At 47.4% G+C, this 18387-nt stretch overlaps 2 protein-coding genes across 2 annotated transcripts; one reads left to right on the forward strand and one right to left on the reverse strand.

Annotated features, from left to right (window-relative positions):
- Positions 1-4004: 4004 nt before the first annotated feature.
- sh3yl1 (SH3 and SYLF domain containing 1) lies at positions 4005-12865 on the forward strand. Its single transcript, XM_084004755.1, has 9 exons — positions 4005-4163; positions 6908-7018; positions 7112-7225; positions 9440-9504; positions 9635-9747; positions 10890-11018; positions 11113-11257; positions 11339-11573; positions 12142-12865. Coding segments are annotated over exons 1-9 (1122 nt in total). The 5' UTR covers positions 4005-4162; the 3' UTR covers positions 12351-12865.
- A 178-nt stretch (positions 12866-13043) lies between these two features.
- Positions 13044-18205, reverse strand: LOC311010172 (solute carrier family 22 member 6). The gene is made up of 10 exons (XM_084004749.1): positions 17717-18205; positions 17379-17473; positions 17073-17227; positions 16499-16667; positions 16312-16414; positions 16050-16192; positions 15266-15477; positions 14890-14998; positions 14551-14802; positions 13044-13790 (listed from the first exon to the last, which is right to left on the reverse strand). The coding sequence occupies exons 1-10, from the start codon at positions 17939-17941 to the stop codon at positions 13709-13711; spliced, it is 1545 nt and encodes a 514-aa protein (XP_083860875.1). The 5' UTR covers positions 17942-18205; the 3' UTR covers positions 13044-13708.
- Positions 18206-18387: the final 182 nt, after the last annotated feature.

Raw genomic sequence — 18387 nt, forward strand, 5'->3', positions numbered from 1 at the left:
TGTGTGTGTGTGTGTGTGTGTGTGTGTGTGTGTGTGTGTGTGTGTGTGTGTGTGTGTGTGGTCCAACCAGCTCGGCTGCAGTCTTGGAGCTAATGACACACACACACACACCTTCCACAGTTTAGCTAATTAACGTCTGATGAGTGGTATTACAACCTTGTCTATTAATAATAATAATAATAATAATTATAATAATATGGGCTGCACGGTGGTGTAGTGGGTAGCACTCTCGCCTCACAGCAAGAGGGTCCTGGGTTCGATTCCCGGGTCGGGCCCTTCTGTGTGGAGTTTGTATGTTCTCCCCGTGTAAGCGTGGGTTCTCTCCGGGTTCTCCGGCTTCCTCCCACAGTCCAAAGACATGCAGGATGGGGATAGGTTAATTGGTGACTCTAAATTGCCCGTAGGTGTGAATGTGAGCGTTAATGGTTGTTTGTCTCTACATGTCGGCCCTGCGATAGACTGGCGTCCTGTCCAGGGTGTACCCTGCCTTCGCCCAATGACAGCTGGGATCGGCTCCAGCCCCCCCGCGACCCTAAATACAGGATAAGCGGTAGACAATGGATGGATGGATGGATGGATAATAACAATAATAATAATAATAATAATGTTATTACAGCTGACTGAAGTCAGCCAAACTCAACATGCAGCTCTTCTTCCTCCTCCTCTTCTTCCTCTTCTTCAGGTCAGTTTGTTGGGAGACAGATGGACCTTTGTTGTGCGTTTTTCTGCTGAGTCACATTTTATTTTGGTGATATTTTGGTGATGTGATGACAGCGTTGTCATGGAGACGAATCGATGTTGTCCGGCTGATGATCGTCTCATGATAATGTTTTGTCTGCGATATCGTTCCCGGAGAACCTCAGATCCTCGTCCTCGAGTCAGGACCGGATCGCGGATGGAACGGATCCCATCAACTACACTCTTGTCTTATTTCATATGTTGTCTTATTTTAGCCCAAAATAATGCTGCTAAGCTTCAGGAGCTAACTAGCTCCCGGATGCTAACATTAGCCTGCTTGGTCTGAAGCTACAGTTGGATATGTGACTGAATGCTAACTTTAGCATTTTGTTGGAAGGCACTTGAGCTAACTTCTTGGACCTAGTTTACGTTAATTATATAATGCATCAATATGTAAACATTAGACATTAGCTCAGTGAGCTAATCAATATGTAAACATTAGACATTAGCTCACTGAGCTAATGCTACAAAAGAGCTAATATTGTAGTTTTACATGAGCTTGTGTTAGCCGGGCAAACTAAGGGTCTGAATCTTCACAATATTAGCTCACATTGTAGAATGAATATGAGCAACTTGTTAGCTAGCGTCAGCATTCAGTAAAGATATACCGACTTAGCATATGAATGCTAACTGCAGCTAACTAGCGTCATTGACGTGCTAAACCGTGCTGAAACACCTGTTTATTGATTGTGCTGGTGACTGAGTCACATGACTCTGATCCTGGAACAATAAGTCGGCGAGCGCGTACCGGTTTTAAATTGCTACTGTAGGTTACATAAAAGGAGCAGGAACAATAGACGGCGAGTGGGACGAGCTACTGATTACTCACCACCGATGACTCACACCTGAAGCTCTGCCACACACACACACACACACACACACACATACTTTCGGCCAGAGGCCGCATCATGCAAACACACCTGCGAGGACGACTTAAAATCAATAGAGAACTCAAGGACTCAAATGATGGGGGACTTCCAGGAGGATTCGTACAGGACAGGGTGTGGAAAGGGGGCTCATAGAGGACTGGAAAGACTCAGAGGGGACTAGAGGGCTTGGGGACTACATTTCGGGGGGCGCGGGGGGGGATATATGACTTGTCAGAGACTAGAGGACTTTAGTTCCCTTGGAGTCCATATCTTGAGGACTGGCAGCAGGATTATTTGGGGACTAGAGGACTTGGAAATAATACATCGATAAATGAGGAACCCCTGAAATGGAGACTTGGAAAATAAATGAAAAGATGATCTGTAGATGATTGGAGAAGAAGGACTCAGAAGGAACTGGATGACTTGGAGGACAACTGATAGGCTGCAGAAGACTTGATAGATGACTATGAGGAGACTAAGAGCAGTGGACTAGAGGACCTGAAAGGGGACTTGGGAGTCGGAGGACTTGGGAGTCGGAGGGTTGGGAAGTTGACTGGTAGAGGACTGGACATTTGAGCCCTCTAGTCCCCTACAAATCCTTCAGGGGGCATTCAAAGTGACTCCACGACATGAAAAATGACCGAAACTGGAGGATTTTGACTTCTGGGACTGGGAGGCCTGAACACACACACACACACACACACACACACACACACACACACGCACACACACACACAGGGAATGGAAACGCATTAGGAAGACAAATGGCCGACTGATGTTTATCCAGCCGGCTATTTAAAGAGACGCAGGATTAATGGCACCAGAGATGGAAGAAGATAACGAGGAAGAGGAGAACATAAATACAATGCTGTGTGGGGTTTGGCGCCCCCTGTGGACAGAAGCGGTGGTAGTGTTTGTGATCAACAGACTTCCTTTAGAAAACCTCTCATTTTACTGCAGCCGGGTCCTGATTCTGGTTCACCTTCCCTGCAGCAGGCCAACATTTGAAGAAACGCAGCATCAGAAACTCAACTTCTAATAATAAAAACTTCAGAAATACAAAGGTCTGGCTCCTGGTGTTGGTGGTCCTGGAGCTTTGGAGGATTTGAGCTGATGGAGGACTACTTCCTCCCGCAGGCAACTTTGGTCCGATTTTTAAAATAAAAACACATTTTTGGGTGGAGCGATTTTCCGCATTGTGCATCTGAGAGGAAACACATGACCCTTTGAATCTGTAAATAGCTGCTCAACGTTGAGACATGCAAAGATTAAGATCCGCTCTTCCTCAGGCGGCTGAGCTGCGCGACCAATCGCATCTTCGGCTTGGTCGCCCTTAAATGTCAGCTGAGAGTGATGGACTCCCAGACTCCACATGTCATCTTAGTTAATGGGTAACCATGGAAACCAGATGGCTTCCGGAGCAGGTGACCGAGGGCAGGTGGTGGTACGGTTCAGAGGATCAGTCAATTAACTGCTAGTACTACTAATACTACTACTGCTGCCATAGTGCTACTGCAATATTATTAATAGGAATGTGATCACTTTGCTCTCTTATCACGTAGACTGTTAGAAAGTTATCTCTAAACTCTCTAACTCAACAAATATGACCAATAAAATCAATCACTCATCAAAACCCACCTCTTCAGAATTGCCTTCAACCCCCAATAATCCACTATTTCATTTCATCTGTATTACATCACAAACTTGTTTTTAAATGTGCCTGCTTTTAAACCGTCTTATAACTGCATATTACATCTTTTTAACCATTTTTAACTTCACAGTATATCTTTTTAACCCAACTTACTTCTTAAGAATAGCCTGCTTGTTTTTAATGCACGCACTTGTAGCCTGCCTGTTTTTAATAGTACTTGTTTTAATTGTATTGATTTTTTTAAATTATATGTAAAGTGTCTTTGAGAATCTTTTAAAAGCGCTATACAAATAAAATGTATTATTATTATTATTATTATTATTATTATTATTATTATTATTATTATTATTATTATTAATAAAAGAAGACTTTATGACTGATCTGAGACCTGCTGAATGTCTATATATATATATGTATATTATATACAGTATATCATTTAAAAATCGAATCATATGTATGAAAAAAAATCAAAATCAAAAATATGAGAAAATCATAATTCCGCTTAAATATTCAAGTGATGACGTCACGAGCGTTGCCTGAGAGACTGAACTGAGGGGAAAGAAAGCTCCGGATTCGGGAGCACGCACGGGAGCGCGCCCAGCTGTTCCAACCCCCCTCGGTCAGGGGCTGTCCGCGCGGCGCCCGTCTCCCTGACAACGTCATGTCCATTCACTGTCACCGCAGTGACGTCGCGAAAATGGGTTTGTAACTCCGCCCATCTGCTTCCACCTGTCCAGGTGGGCTCGCTTCATCTGCCTTCTGTAATCTCGCGTGACGTGTGTGTGCGCGGTTTCCGGCAGCGCGCGCGGCTGTTGACAATCAGGTGAGGCGGAAGTGAAGAGACGAGAGAGGCTCGCGCAGCTCACCTGTCCGGAGGAGGAGAACCAGAGAGACGCGGAGCAAAAGTAAGTTTATAAAACTGAACGATTCATCTAGTAAGATCTACCTGTCTCCCTCCCTACCTGTCTCCCTCCTTACCTGTCTGCCTCGCTACCTGTCTGCCTCGCTACCTGTCTCCCTCCCTACCTGTCTGCCTCGCTACCTGTCTCCCTCCCTACCTGTCTCCCTCCCTACCTGTCTCGGTCTGTGTTCCCCATCTCTCTGCCACTTCCTCTCAGTGTTCCGGTTCCACAGGATCTACAGGTTCTCCGTGTGTTTTTCGACTGTGAAAGGGATTGATTAAAACAGGAACCTGGAACCTGGTCTCGGTGCCGCTGTCAGCTGATGTGATGGTTCCAGAGGGTTCTGTTGGTGTTTTAGGTTCTACAGAGATATTCATCGGAGAGGCTCTCGTGGTCCTGAAGGGGGTTCTTGCAGGCTTCTCGTCATCTACGAGGAGGTTCTAGTGGTCTTGTAAGAAGAGGTTCTACGGATACGTGTTGAGGAATCCTGTATATAGAGGTTCTAGAGGTTTGAGTTTCTGGGGGGTTCTTGTGCGTTATGTTCAGGCTATGAAAATGTTCTTTCCAGGGCTTGAGTGATGTTTGAAGAGGTTCTCGTTGTCTGTGGTAGTGGTTCTCTCGGATGAACTCGGATCAGTCTGGTTGGGTCTTGAAGAGGTTCTGGTCTTGCGAGTCCTGGTTATGTTGTCGGACCTTGGTTCCCATTTATTTCAACTCAAGTCCAACGCATGATGGATAGCACACAGCTGTCGCCATGGCAACGGCCCTGCCGTGAATCCATGACAGCTCGTTAGCGTTAACCAGCTCTCATTAACGTTGAATCGGCTCTTTTCTGAGTGTGTTTGGACTCGGGGCCCCGTGATTGGTCAACGAGTCATTCAGCAGAGGGTTCCGTGGCGAGGCGTCGTCATGGTGACAGCGGTGACGTCACTGCCGTGTGAGTCAGCTGACATTTAAATGGATGAGTTTGAATGAATCTTGATGAAACTTCATTCACGTCTGTAGTGGAACCTGTTTCACTTTCAATGAGCTCAGCGGCTGCTTAACGACTGACTCACTGCATCACATGACGAGGCGTGTAATGACTCCGCCTCTCCTCCAGGAACACCACCCAGAAACCTGGTCCTTCATCCATCACCTCCTCATGCAAAGATCTTTAACACCTTTGAGATATAGACACCTTTCCAGCTGTCGACCCCAGAACCTCCTAAAACACCATTAGAACCTCCTTGTCCAATAGATCCTCCTCAGAGACAATGAGAACTTCCTCCGCCGCCACTAGAGCCCCCTGACAGGCTAAGAGAAGTTCCTCATAGATTACTGGGCACTAGAGACTCCTTGATGTCAACTGGAACCTCCTCATACACGACTAGAACAACACCAGTTGGACCCCCCCACAGATTACTGGTACTGAGAACCACACACACAGCAAGAACTTCTCCAAATAGAAACATCTCTAGCTAGCTAGTCTGCTAGCTCGTTAGCAGGTCTCGGTCCGGTCTAACGGCTGCCAACAGTGCTCAGGGACAAACTAATAACTGGAACTGAAAACAGAACCTCCTCGCAGGAAGCACTCAGTTCTGGTTTGGAACTGTGATTTTGGTGTTTGTTCCTGTTTGTGCTGCTGGAGTCGCAAACTGTGACAACAGAGTGAGGCAGCAGAGAGCAGTCTGCCAACAGCAGCACATTCCTGGACCATGACGCCAGGACAGAGCGGTCCTTTAGTCCTCCAGGCCTCCAGTATTTCAGGTTGGGTCCGGCTGATGTTCCCCCCTGGTTTGCTGGGCATTAAAGGCGTATATGGCAGGTGCACAAGTCCGTTCTCAAGTTAGGTTTTTAGAATTGGGTTAAAATAATTGAATTGGTTTCACATCTGTTTTTATGCGTTGTGTAATGAAGCTGTGACGTGGACCCAATGAACCCAGACTGGCGGGTTCAGTTCAGGCGCGTGGGCCGTTAACGCTGTTTTCCAGCGTGGTTGTGGTTATTCCTTTCAGGCCCCGTAGCGGCGTCCTGATGGCAGCCCAGAGAAGCCATGGTGACAGGTGGAATCCCTTCCAACGCCGCCGGCGCTGCAGAGGCAGCGTGATCTGGAGCGCTCAAGTCTTACAGTCTGGGTGGGGGAAGTCCGCTGGTTCTGACTTGTTTACGAGTCCTTGCTGTGCTGCCTAGCAGCTGAACGCTCGCACTGCAAATGTCAGGAAACTCGTGGTCCAGTTCCTCAGTGTTTAGAGGACGGAGGTCCTGGTGGGTGTCTCAGAGTCTGTGCAGCATCCTGGCATCGGGAGGTTGTCTCTGTGGGCCGTCACCAATAAGTCTGATTCGTTATTTTATCGTCATTTGAAGTTTTTCTTATATATATATAGCAGGTCGTTACGTGAACGGTCTCAGTAGATGGATGCGTGCACTGGATTTCATTGATATTGATATTCATTTCCTGATTTAGTTGATAGATGGAATATAAATCTACTTTTAGAAACCAACGAGCTCACAGAACCCTCATAAAAAATAAAGAATGTCACAATCAGAGCTTTCTTAAAGGTCTGCTCGTCCTTTGGCAAAGATTGACAATTAGATTAAAACTCGGTCAAAAGGAGCCCTTCGACGGACTCTGTGACTCCTCGGAGTCACTTGTTTTCGGAGGGTTCGCGTTTGACGCAGGGCTAAGAAGTGATGGGAAAGGTCAGACTCACTCTGAATGTGCTGTTAGTGTTTTTAATGAAGCGTTTTATTTGCGTGTTTTGCAGTGAATAACCCGATCCCTTCCAATCTGAAGTCTGAGGCCAAGAAGGCCGCCAAGATCCTCCGAGACTTCACTGAGCTCTCCAAAGGGAATGGACCCGACAAGCTCATCCCCGGTAACCAGAAACCACGACCCGGCCTTCCACGGCGGCGTCTGCCCTTGGACAGGAAGTAGCATTGTAACGGTTGTGTTGTTTCCTGCGTTGCAGCTCATGTGATCGCGAAGGCCGAAGGTCTCGCCATCATCTCCGTCATCAAGGCCGGCTTCATGATCACAGCCAGGGGGGGCAGCGGGATCGTCATCGCCAGGATGGCCGACAGACGTAAGAACCTGTCTGTCTGCCTGTCTGTCTGCCTGTCGGTTAGTTCTAGACCTGCTCTGCTGGTCTTTGAGGATGTTCTGTTTCTAGGAGGAGATCCTAGTGGCCTTGAGAACGCTGTTAAAGACCATACAAGGTTCTAGTTGTCTACAAGGAGTTTCTCTTCCTTCAGGAGGTACTAGTGGTCTTTGACAACGGTCTAGTTGTCTAGAAGGTGTTGGTTCTTGTCAACATATTGTTCCTATCTAGTCAAACTGGAGTAGAGTGGCTCAAAGCTGGAGACGGCAGAGGAATGATGGAAAAACACAGCAGTTGAGATTGAAAGAAGCACCAATGGAAGAAAAGTGGAATAAATTGAAATGAGTAAACAACCCCAAAACGGTGGCAAAAACAGAAATGACGTCTGATTTAGATGATCAGACTGGCAGAATGGAAAAACTAAATGATTGGAAGAATGTTGAAAACGTCATTAGCGATTAAAGTGGAAACAAGTCGACCTCATTGAAGGCTGAAGAACTTCTCCAGGGTCGAGGCTCAAATGTTAGCAGCATCGTCACAAAGGGCGACTTTTTCCAGTAAACCTTTAAAAGAAGGGAAGATCACGTCAATGTGACCACATTATAATTGTAAATTGATGCCATGCTTTGGTTCCAGTTCGACTAAAGACCCATTGTAACCCACCGAAGCTGTGTCACCTTTCAAGCACTGACAAACAAACTGGTCCTGCAGCTGTAAAAGCCCAAATGTATAGAGGCTCGTCGAAGGCGCTGCTAACGTTAGCCCTCCTGACATCCCCCTCATTCACAAGATGTTCTGTAACAATCACAAAGATGCGAAGAACCTTCCTTCTGTTACAGGTTCCTTGACCTTTTCTAGGAAGCGTTATGAATGGGGTCTTCTTCTTTTTGCCCTTCAGGCAATGGTCTTTGAAGAGGTTTGGTTGGTGGTTTAGGTTCTGGTCTTTGAGGAGGTTTGGTTGGTGGTTTAGGTTCTGGTCTTTGAGGAGGTTTTATTGGTCGGTGTTAGACAGGGAGTCTTCCTCCTCTTCGTCTTTCACCTTTTACTTGTCTTTTTTGGGATGTGTTGCCGTGGCAACAGCAAACAGAAAAACTCCCTCAGACCTCCCCGTGGCGAGCAGTCATCTGATTATTGATTCACCCGTCCGGCAGTAAGAGACCTCCCCCCTCCCCCGCGGGGTGGTTGGGTTTCCAGATTAAAGGAGCAGTTTGGTGCCAATAAAAACAAGAGCACTGAATTCTTGATCAAATATTTTTACTCTGTTGATTCGATCAACGTGACTAAAGGCTGGACAGACGAGTCTTTGTTGGTCACGTCCCACAGATGGCTGATAAACAGTGTACAGATCCTGTTTTTCATTACGTTCCAGGCTATTTCCCCTCCAACGCACTGCATCGTCTCTTAAAAGCATTCATCACAAAACGACGATGACATCATCATTAATTCAACAAACTCATTAGAAACGCTGCTTTAGACATGCATTATTTCCCATTGGATTGTGAAGGAGAATAACAATTTTTCATATTTAAGATCATCTCGAGATCATCTTCACCACGAAGCGTGAAGACAATCGCACGCCGCGGTCACGTGACCTCACGTCCACGGAGCTAAAGGCAGCCCGCTGTTCTCGTGATGACGTCTAATCCCCTCATTTTGACACTGGTTAGGCTCCGCCTCTTTTCGGACACAGGAGAGCTTAAAAATTCACCTAAGGGTTTGTCCACTGATGTGTTTTCTGGTTGTCTCACACAAATGTACGAAATAAAAAAGTGAAAAAATGCTGAGTCATCTCACTGCTGCAGGACTCATTTAGCCGGATGCTAAATTTAGCGATGTTTCCGACCTTGTAGTTAGAGAGAGAGAGAGAAAGTTTGTGAAGCTGGTCTGTTGCCTCTCTCTCTCTCTCTCTCTCTCTCACCGGTACTGAGAGACTCACACGGTACTCACACCGTTGTCCACATGGCGGGAAAACAGCTGATTTGATTGGCTCACCGCGCTTACTGGATTAGCATACGGAGAAAGGCGACGCTCCGTTAAGATGGTGATTTCTGGTTAATTTGCGTGAACTTGGTCACTGGTCTGGATGGAACAGTGGTTCGGGTCCAGACCCCCGTCTGCCGACTCTTCTTATTTCTTATTAAAGAAGAAGAAAAGCGCCGCCGCCTCTCGTTGAACGCCTGTTCTGCTGTTTGTGTCCAGGCTGGTCGGCGCCGTCGGCCATTGGCATCGCCGGTCTGGGAGGCGGCTTCGAGATCGGGGTGGAGGTGAGTCCACGTACGCAGAAGTGTCCTTTTACATTTCGAAACACTGAAAAGGATCGTCACAATTCTACGTTTTGTATTATTGAGTGTGAGAGAACTGCTGAGTCATCCTTTCTACATGTTCTGCCCTCAGGTGTCCGACCTGGTGATCATCTTGAATCAGCGGCGGGCCGTCGAGGCGTTCACAAAGGGCGGGAACCTGACGCTGGGCGGGAACTGCACTGTCGCCGTGGGACCCATGGGCAGGTGAGGACCTGATCCCCCTCCGTCTGTCTGCCGGCACATTTAATTACGTTTAATAATAACTTTTGGTGTAAATGACAGCCTCGGTGTTTGAAATTGGCCTCCCGATGTGAGAAAGTTAATGACTTTCTGTTTTGAGGCCCGAAGCTCAAACGTCTGTCAAACAGTTAAACGGTTGAGTTTAGGAACCACAGCGGTGTTGAGGTTTCCGCTTGTGTCGGTCTGGAGGCAACCTGCAAGTGTCTCCAAGGAACAGTTTTTATGACTGAATGAGTCGATTAAGCTTCATCGTAAGCATGAAGGGTGAAAACATCAGATCCTGTTTTAATCTTTCCAGATACGCCAAATCAAATAAACAGCTGTGAGTTGAAATTCATTTCAGTGACGCTGCCGTCGGGACATTTTCGGTTGTGTAACTAGAAAAACTGATCAAATTGATAATGTACATGTGATGCGTGATATAATAGTGTTACATGCCAGTAAAAATGCCACTCAGTTGAGTTTTTTGTTCCCAAAAAGTGCCCGCAGGTCATTCAGGAAACCAGAAAATAAACCGGCACCTCTTCAGACCGACTTGAGTGCTTGTTTAAACACGGACCTGTTGTCTTCCAGTTTTCTAACATCTGACAACTAAAACAGTCTTCACCCTGCTGAAGATCAATGTCGCCATCGATGCCAAATCAATGTTGTTGAACTACCAGCAAAATAATTCAACTCCTAGTTGAAATACATGTAGTTCACTACTCCCCAACACCCCAAATAGTATATAAATACTTGTAAACCGTAGATGAGAAAATTTCAAAGGTACAGGCTTTAGCTTTGTAAACATCAATAGAAGGGTACTGGTCTCTGCCAGACCATGCCTTATTTTCCAATGTTGATACCAATACGCTTTTTTAAGTGGTTCTTTCTTGACCCATGATGCACCAAGTTTCATAGAATGCATGCCAGTAGTTTTTGTGCAGTCCTGCTGACAGACAAACAGAGGACCAAAGGTCGTACCTTGTGGAACACCTTCATGGGCAAATGCACAACATTGCAATGAAATGAACAGGTTGTGTATTTAGAAGTGCTCGTCTTCAGAATGGCCCTTTGGCTGTGGCACTAATACCACCAAGAAAACAAATATCTTTTTGTTCTTTCAGGAATGTTGAGGCTGACGTGGCCCTTCGCAGCACGACGGCAGTCTTTACCTACTGCCGATCCCGAGGTCTGTTTGCCGGTATTTCTCTGGAGGGATCTGGCCTGATTGAACGCAAAGAAACCAACCGCAAGTATGAACAGAACCAGATCTACCCACCCACCTTTATCCGCAGCGTTCAAGTGAACATACATTTAGTTATTCAACATGTATTTGTATGGTGGCAGGTTCTACGGGCGCGAAATCCGTGCGTCCGCCATTTTGAATGGCGATGTTGAGCCGCCGCCAGAGTGCTACGACCTCTACCACATCCTGGAGGTCTACACTGAGGCCTACAGGGCCGACTGGACAAGCAAGAACATGCATCCGACGGTACCGAACACCATTTACACCGTCAACCAAAGATGATGTACCAGTTCACACGTGATGAGATTCTTATGGTTTTCTTTCCAGTCGTCTCTTCCTCCAGCCAGACCGCCAGCTCCACCGCAGAGACCGCAGAGCACGTATCAGCAACCGCCAGCCAGTTACCCGCAACCACAATTCGGCTACCAGCAGCCACCACCTAGCTACCAGCAACCGCCAACTAGTTACCAGCAACCACCAACCAGTTACCAGCAACCGCCACCCAACACGGGTAAAAACGCCCTCTACCCGAGCATCTCCGTCTATAAATCTGAGACTTCAGGTGAGTTTTCACGGGTACCTTGTGTCCTTTTATACCTTCTCTACTACCCCCTAGTTTCCTCCTGGTTTCCTCCTCAATCATCTCAGAACAGTTCAACTTTGATTGTATAGAAGTCTATGAGCTCCACTGTCATCAGAGGGGCGTCGCCCCCTGGTGGCCAGCAGAGAGACTGGTTCTCCGCCACCTCCTTTCCTTCAGTGTTTTCATTCAGGTATATATTAACCCACGACCTTGGCGAGTTTGTTAATATCAACACACAGCGACTCATCAATAATCCTGCTGTCAGCTGTGTGTGTGTGTGTCAGTGTTGAGGCTGCAGCACCCTCTAGTGGTCAGACACTGATATTAAATATACACTCATTTAAATAACATGTTTTAGAGGAGAATATTATTATTCTATTTCATTTAATGGTGATAAACATTATAATTAATAATGGAAAATAATTATTTTTCAGTTATTCTGTGGATCTGAAAGTGACTTTGTTTATTCTTAATGAAACTTTCAGACCAGTTTTCCTCCAGAAACCGACACGTTGTTCCTTTAAATAATGTTTATCTTACCTTCCAGGTGGAGGACCCCCAGTGGGCGGAGCTAGCGGCCAGCTTGTTGCCACAGCAACACATCCGTTCACAGGCCAGCAGCCCGGCGACCTGAGCTTCGTCCCCGGCGACCGTGTCACCATTGTCACCAAGACGGAATCCCAGTACGACTGGTGGGAGGGGCGTCTGGACGACGGCCGTGTCGGGATCTTTCCCGCCAACTTCGTCACGTACTGACGTACGATGTTTCGGGTTTAGCTAAGACGCGGGAGCTGCAGCCCAGAAAATTCATCTGCACATTATTTAAACTGGGCATGTCATCACCTGCATGTCAGTGATGTCATCACACGATGACGTCACCTCGAGGACACGATGTTCATCAACATCACATTTAATATGTGACCTGTTACGTTCTGACTCAGCAAATTTAATGATTTCAAATGTACGTTTTCATTGAGCGCCGCAACAGAAAGTGTTTATTTGTCTTTATAGTAAAATATTTAGGGACTAATGAGGAAACTCTTTAAATTTAATAGTAACAATGTTTTTTTTCTTGTTTTAGGAATGAAATTAGTTAAAATAATCTATTAAAAATAAATAAAAATTATTTCAAAATAAAACAGAAAAAGTTATGATATTGGAAAAGAACAAAAAAATGTAATATTTGATCACAAACTAAAAACACTTTTAGTTTAATGTTCACAGGATTTTTTCACGTTGAATGGAGGGAATTAAAATCGAGTTTTAGAAATAAAATATGAAACTTTTCAGTGTTTTCTGCTCTGGGGGGCTTTGTTACAGCGGTGTGGGGGGGGGGGGGGGGGGCATTTCTAGTCTATAGATCATGGCAGTAGAAGGTGAACTCCGTTATTTCATTGAAACGGTAAAAGGGTGTTTTTTAGAGATTGTATAAGAATCCTAAATAAATCAAAATCATCAAGACTTTGTATCGATGCTAATTTTTGTCCATTTTGATCAAATAATTCCTTCACCGACGTCGCTGCTTTTTAAGATCATCTGAGTGAAATTAGAAATAGTTGTGTAAATATTAATACCACTATTAAAAATCACTGCTACGTGGTACTGAGGAGTACTTATACATGTGTGTGTGTGTGTGTGCGTGTACATATATGTTGTGATTGTAAAGGTTGACCAGCAGGTGGTGCTGCAGCTGTAGATGTAAATACACATTTTTCCTTCAAATTTACACAGAAAAAACTGCTTTTCTCTGAACTGAAAATACAGTTTTCACTTCACTTTATTTTATAAACCGAACAAAGTGACAACAAACCGAATCAAACTCATCAACAAAACAAAATCATCATCAGCATCATCATCATCATCATCAACATCATCTGAGAGTTTCTGGAGGCAAATTGGTCTGAAAGTTTAAATAATAATAAATATAAAGTCACTTTTAGATCAACAGAAAAGATGAATCATCAATGAATGAATGAAATATAATAATAATCTCCCGAAAAACGTGTAATTTAAATGTGTATATTTAACATCGGTGTGTGTGTGTGTGTGTGTGTGACCACTAGAGGGCACTGCAGTCTCGTGTGTGTTTGTGTGAGTGTGTGTGAGAGTTCATGTCAGTGTAGTGTGTGTGTCTGGGTGTCGTCTTTCTCTGCAGGGATCGTCTCTGTTTCTCTAGTTTGGCTTCTCACCAGCTTCCTGAGGAAACACACACACACACACACACACGCACCATCAATCAACACACTGATTCACGTTGCAGGTGTGTGTGTGTGTATATAACGTTCTGGCTTAAAGTATTAAAACTTCATGTTGCAGCATGACTGAAATAACTCCGACATCTGGACCGGCAACTCAGACCGGTTTCTGTCTCTGATCCGAGACCGCACACAAAGATCAGACCAGGACGTGTTGAGGTCCAGGACCAGAGAGGACCTCGGCGATGGTGATGATAATAATGAGAGGACGAAGGTCGACATCAGTCAGCCTCATCCAGGATGGGTTGGGGGTCACAATGGGGGGCCAATGGTGGACCACTTCTGGTTTTCTCTGGTGAATGCCAATGGACTGGGTCCCACTAGAGGACGTCGGGGACCTCATGGAGTCTGTTGGTGACACCAGTAGCCTGCTGGAGGTCATGTTGTAGGACACTGGCAGTGCTCCTCCTGGTCCTCCTCCACAAAGGAGCAGATAGCGATCCTGTTGTTGGGTTGATAGCCTTCTAGGGTCCTGTCACCTTCTTGTGAACCTCACGTATGGATGTGGATCCTGGAGGAGCTGGGACTACCTGTGAACCTGATTGGACTGCAGGTAGCACCGAGACTAGGACACGAGCAGAACCAGGTCCTGGTTCGCCTCCGTTACTCCTGACCCACATCGCGGAGCTTTCTAAACCTTTGAACTACACGGTGTTGCCTAAAAGTGGACGAGCTAATGCATGTGTGTTTGTTATTCTCACCATGTCCTCCAGAGGGCGGCGATGCCCAGGGGGCGGAGCCGAGGCTGCCTGTCACAGTCCTCCACCGAATCGGGGAGCGGGACGCCGCTGGTCTCCGGCAGCAGCAGGCACAGGCCGCAGCCTATGATTGGACCGCTGCTGTACACCACCATGGCAGCCAATGAGATGGCCCCGTTTGGGTTGGAGGGCACGAGGGAGTTGACCAGGCAGCCGAGCCGGAAACACAGGTTGACCAGCGACACACACCGCTGCCTGGATTCCAACGACATGATGAACTATAAACACATGTATATACATGTATATATATGTATATGTGTGTATATATATATGTGTATGTACCTGACCACAGTGGGGAAGAGCTCGATGCTGTACAGGATGGAGATGAAGAGCGCCGCCAGGATGCAGAGTTTCCCCAGCAGAGCCAGACTCATCACCAGCACCGGCTCACCTGCACAGGTAACCTCTCCTTTACTCGATTTGTGTGTTAATGCTCACAATATATATATATATATATATATATAATTATAACAAAGCATCCGACTGTATGCTGACGATACACCAGTGTTAACTCCCAAAGTCTGCTGCTCATGTATTTCCACTTTTAAGAATACATCCAAATATAAATACTATATGGGGGTGATAGTACCACAGTCCCAACACATGTAGTATGCATTATGCAAGTATTAGTACACAGCTGATCAAGCAGAATGCCCACCGTTGTATCTGGACAGCAGCAGCGACAGGAAGCAGGCCGCTCCGCTCAGGAACAGAGCGAGCATGCTGATTGGCCGGCGGCCCAGGCGGACCAACGGAACCAGCAGGCAGGGAGCTTCTGATAGGCCGGAGAAGAACTGGGCGGAGTAAACGCCGACGCCGAACGAGCCGATGTTCATGCAGATGCCGAAGTACGTCAACGCCGACACTGCGCTGCAGGTACGAACACGGGACAACGGGTCGGAACATAAACCTGTCAGATTTACAATAAAGCCATATTTAGCAGTTATCATATTGTCTCTATTTCGCCTGATATTAGCACCACATCTCGGATCTTTATTATTAAATATGCCGGTAAACAACAGCATTCTCACATTGTCATTTCTTGCATGATCTCATCAAATCTTAAGAAAATTAAAGTTGAATAAAAAACAACCCAGATGAAGGATTTACTCTTCTTCATTTCCCCTGCAACACTCAGTCTGACCACCAGGGGGTCTCAGACTCCCATCTGTCAGTCACCTGACTCAATGATGCTTCTACCTGTCCTTTCCAGCCACCACAACCTGATCCTGATCCTGATCCTTTGGAAGCTTCAGAGATCACAAGTAAGATTTTTTTGATCACTTGTAAAAAGTCAGAAATGTAATTGTTATTTTAGATTATATCATATTTTAAGATAATGTGATATTTATTCTCCATATATCTTTATTCTCCGGATAAGACAACTGTGTGTGTGTGTGTGTTTCTGTGTGTGTGTGTGTGTGTGTGTGTGTGTGTGGTACCTCAGGTAGCTCATGATAAACAGCCGTAGCAAGACAGTTGGGTGTTTGAGGTTGATGATGTCACTGGGGGCGTGACCTCCGACCCGCTGTATCTTCTGAGCCTCGGCGGCTTTCTGCAGGTCGGACCCGGCCGACTCCAGCAGCTACACACACACACACACACACACACACACACACAGAAACACACACTCGTGAGTCACACCGACGATGTCATCAGGGTTGATCTGGGACCAAATAAGTGTGTGTGTGTGTCGCGGTTTACCAACTCCAGACACTGTTTATCGGCGGGGCTGTTGCCACGGTAACGGTCCAGAACATCCCTCCTCCTCTTCAGCAGCAGCCAGCGAGGGGACTCCGGGATGGACCTGGACCGGCGGAGGGAGACAGACACCTCCAGATGCTCACAAAGTTACAGACAGGCAGAGAGACAGACAGGTATGTGCACCTACAGGTAGAGCGGGAGACAGACGAGCTGGGGCAGAGCCAGCGACAGGTGCAGCCAGGTCCAGGTGGGGCTGAGCCAGGCCAGCGGGGCTCCGCCCATCGTGCCCAGGCTGAAGCAGAACGGCAGGAAGGCCGGGGGCCAGAGCCGGGCGGCGGGGGGGGTCCACTCCACCGCTGCAGCACAAACAAGACCAGTTACCGGCCGGTACCATGGCCGGCAGCCCGTCGCCATGACAACCGCCACCCTGAAAACCACACCCCTTGAGATCCCCTCACCTTTCCCCTCAGCATCCCCCTAACATTTCATACAAGTCCCCACTGGTGGTTCAGGTCTAAGGTCTTGTCATGAACCCGCTGGCCCCCCTTCCAGTATTTCCACAGATGTGTCAGAGGCCAGAAAGCTGCTGGAGGCCGTCGGTCCCCATTAGCACTCTATTCTAGTATCTAGGACACGCGGTCTCTACCGGTCCTGTGTGTGAGGGGTCCCACTGTGGTCCACTAAGACTCACCAGAGACCCAGTCAACCACACGGAGGCCAGAGCACATGGGGGGGGGGGGGGGGGGGGGAGTTGTTGTTACCCAGGCTGAAGGAGCAGATGTTGATGCAGCAGCAGCAGACCCCGGTCAGGCAGCGGACCACCAGGTACACCGAGACCTGGGGGAGCACGGCGGGGACCAGACCACAGACGGCGTGCATGCAGACGGACGCCAGCAGCAGGGGGCGCTTCCCGTACCTGCACACACAGACCAGTAGACCAGTAGACCAGCAGACCAGCATCCTGTTAGACTAGTGCCCCGTAGAAGAGCAGGGAAGGCCCAAGCTGTGTGTGTGTGTGTGTGTGTGTGTGTGTGTGTGTGTGTGTGTGTGTGTGTGTGTGTGTGTACCGGTCCGATAGTGCTCCTCCAACCAGGGATCCCAGCAGGAGACCCACCATGTAGAGGGTCTGACCGTAGGACAGCCAGTCTGTCCAACCACAGTGCTGGAACACACACACACACACACACACACACACACACACACACACATTAATGACTAAACACACCGACTACAGACAGGTGCTGGTTCACTCTTCTTCTTTGACAGAAACATTGACAGCGTCTCGTTGCTCATTAACACGCAAGTTAACCGGGACTCTCATCGTTACACAACAGGACACGGTTCGAACCGGAGACTTCCCGGTAACGTGAACAAATCCAACCAACGGTCTGGGATCACCACTCACGTCTCGGATCCCGCTCTCGGAAACTTCCCCGGGCCGTGATTGGTTGCCGCTCGGTGCCAACGGGCCGCGCAGACGAGGGTCCGCGCCGCCGCCGCCGGTGCCGTTGCCATGGCGACAAGAGGCCGCGACGACGGCCGCGGTGAAGATGTCGAGGAAGAAGAGGAAGGAGGTGAAGAAGAAGACCAGGGAGAGGCGCCAGTAGACGGACCACTGCAGCGGGGACATCGCGTGGCTCGGGTCCGGGACGAGTCTCGTATCTCCTTCAAAGCCCCTCCAGTCCAGAACGAGGCTAGACCTTCACGCGCTCCCCATGTGTGTGTGTGTGTGTGTGTGTGGACACCGGGACACCTGCTGACCCGAAACGACCAGACGGTCCGCACTTAAAGTGAACTTTCATCCACAAGTGGTTTCTCTCCCCGCCTCCTCAGCTTTATAAGGAGACGGAGACGCGGGGAAACAGCGACGCCCTCCGGCCATCTACCGCATTACACCCCTGAACCTCTGACGGAGAAGGCGGTATGGACATAATAATATTAATAATAATAGCATTAATAATGTTAATAATAATAATAATAATAATAATATACAAACGCTTTACAGAGGATAGAATACACAAAGTAAAAATGTAAAAAAAACAAGCGCATAAAATTGATATAATTTCCAATGAAAAA

This window comes from Eutrigla gurnardus (assembly GCF_963514095.1).
Source record: "Eutrigla gurnardus genome assembly, chromosome: 24".
Classification (NCBI taxonomy): domain Eukaryota; kingdom Metazoa; phylum Chordata; class Actinopteri; order Perciformes; family Triglidae; genus Eutrigla; species Eutrigla gurnardus.

What these genes read in the sequence shown, in the direction of transcription:
- LOC311010172 (XM_084004749.1), bottom strand. Translation starts at nt 17,941, where the DNA reads ATGTCCCCGCTGCAGTGGTCCGTCTACTGGCGCCTCTCCCTGGTCTTC. An exon ending in GGAGGAGCACTATCGGACCG is followed by an intron (nt 17,228 to 17,378) that starts GTACACACACAC and finishes CTGTGTGTGCAG; the next exon opens with GTACGGGAAGCGCCCCCTGC. An exon ending in TTTATCATGAGCTACCTGAG is followed by an intron (nt 15,478 to 16,049) that starts GTACCACACACA and finishes TCGTACCTGCAG; the next exon opens with CGCAGTGTCGGCGTTGACGT.
- sh3yl1 (XM_084004755.1), top strand. An exon ending in CGCCAGGATGGCCGACAGAC is followed by an intron (nt 7,226 to 9,439) that starts GTAAGAACCTGT and finishes GTTTGTGTCCAG; the next exon opens with GCTGGTCGGCGCCGTCGGCC. An exon ending in GCAAGAACATGCATCCGACG is followed by an intron (nt 11,258 to 11,338) that starts GTACCGAACACC and finishes TTTTCTTTCCAG; the next exon opens with TCGTCTCTTCCTCCAGCCAG.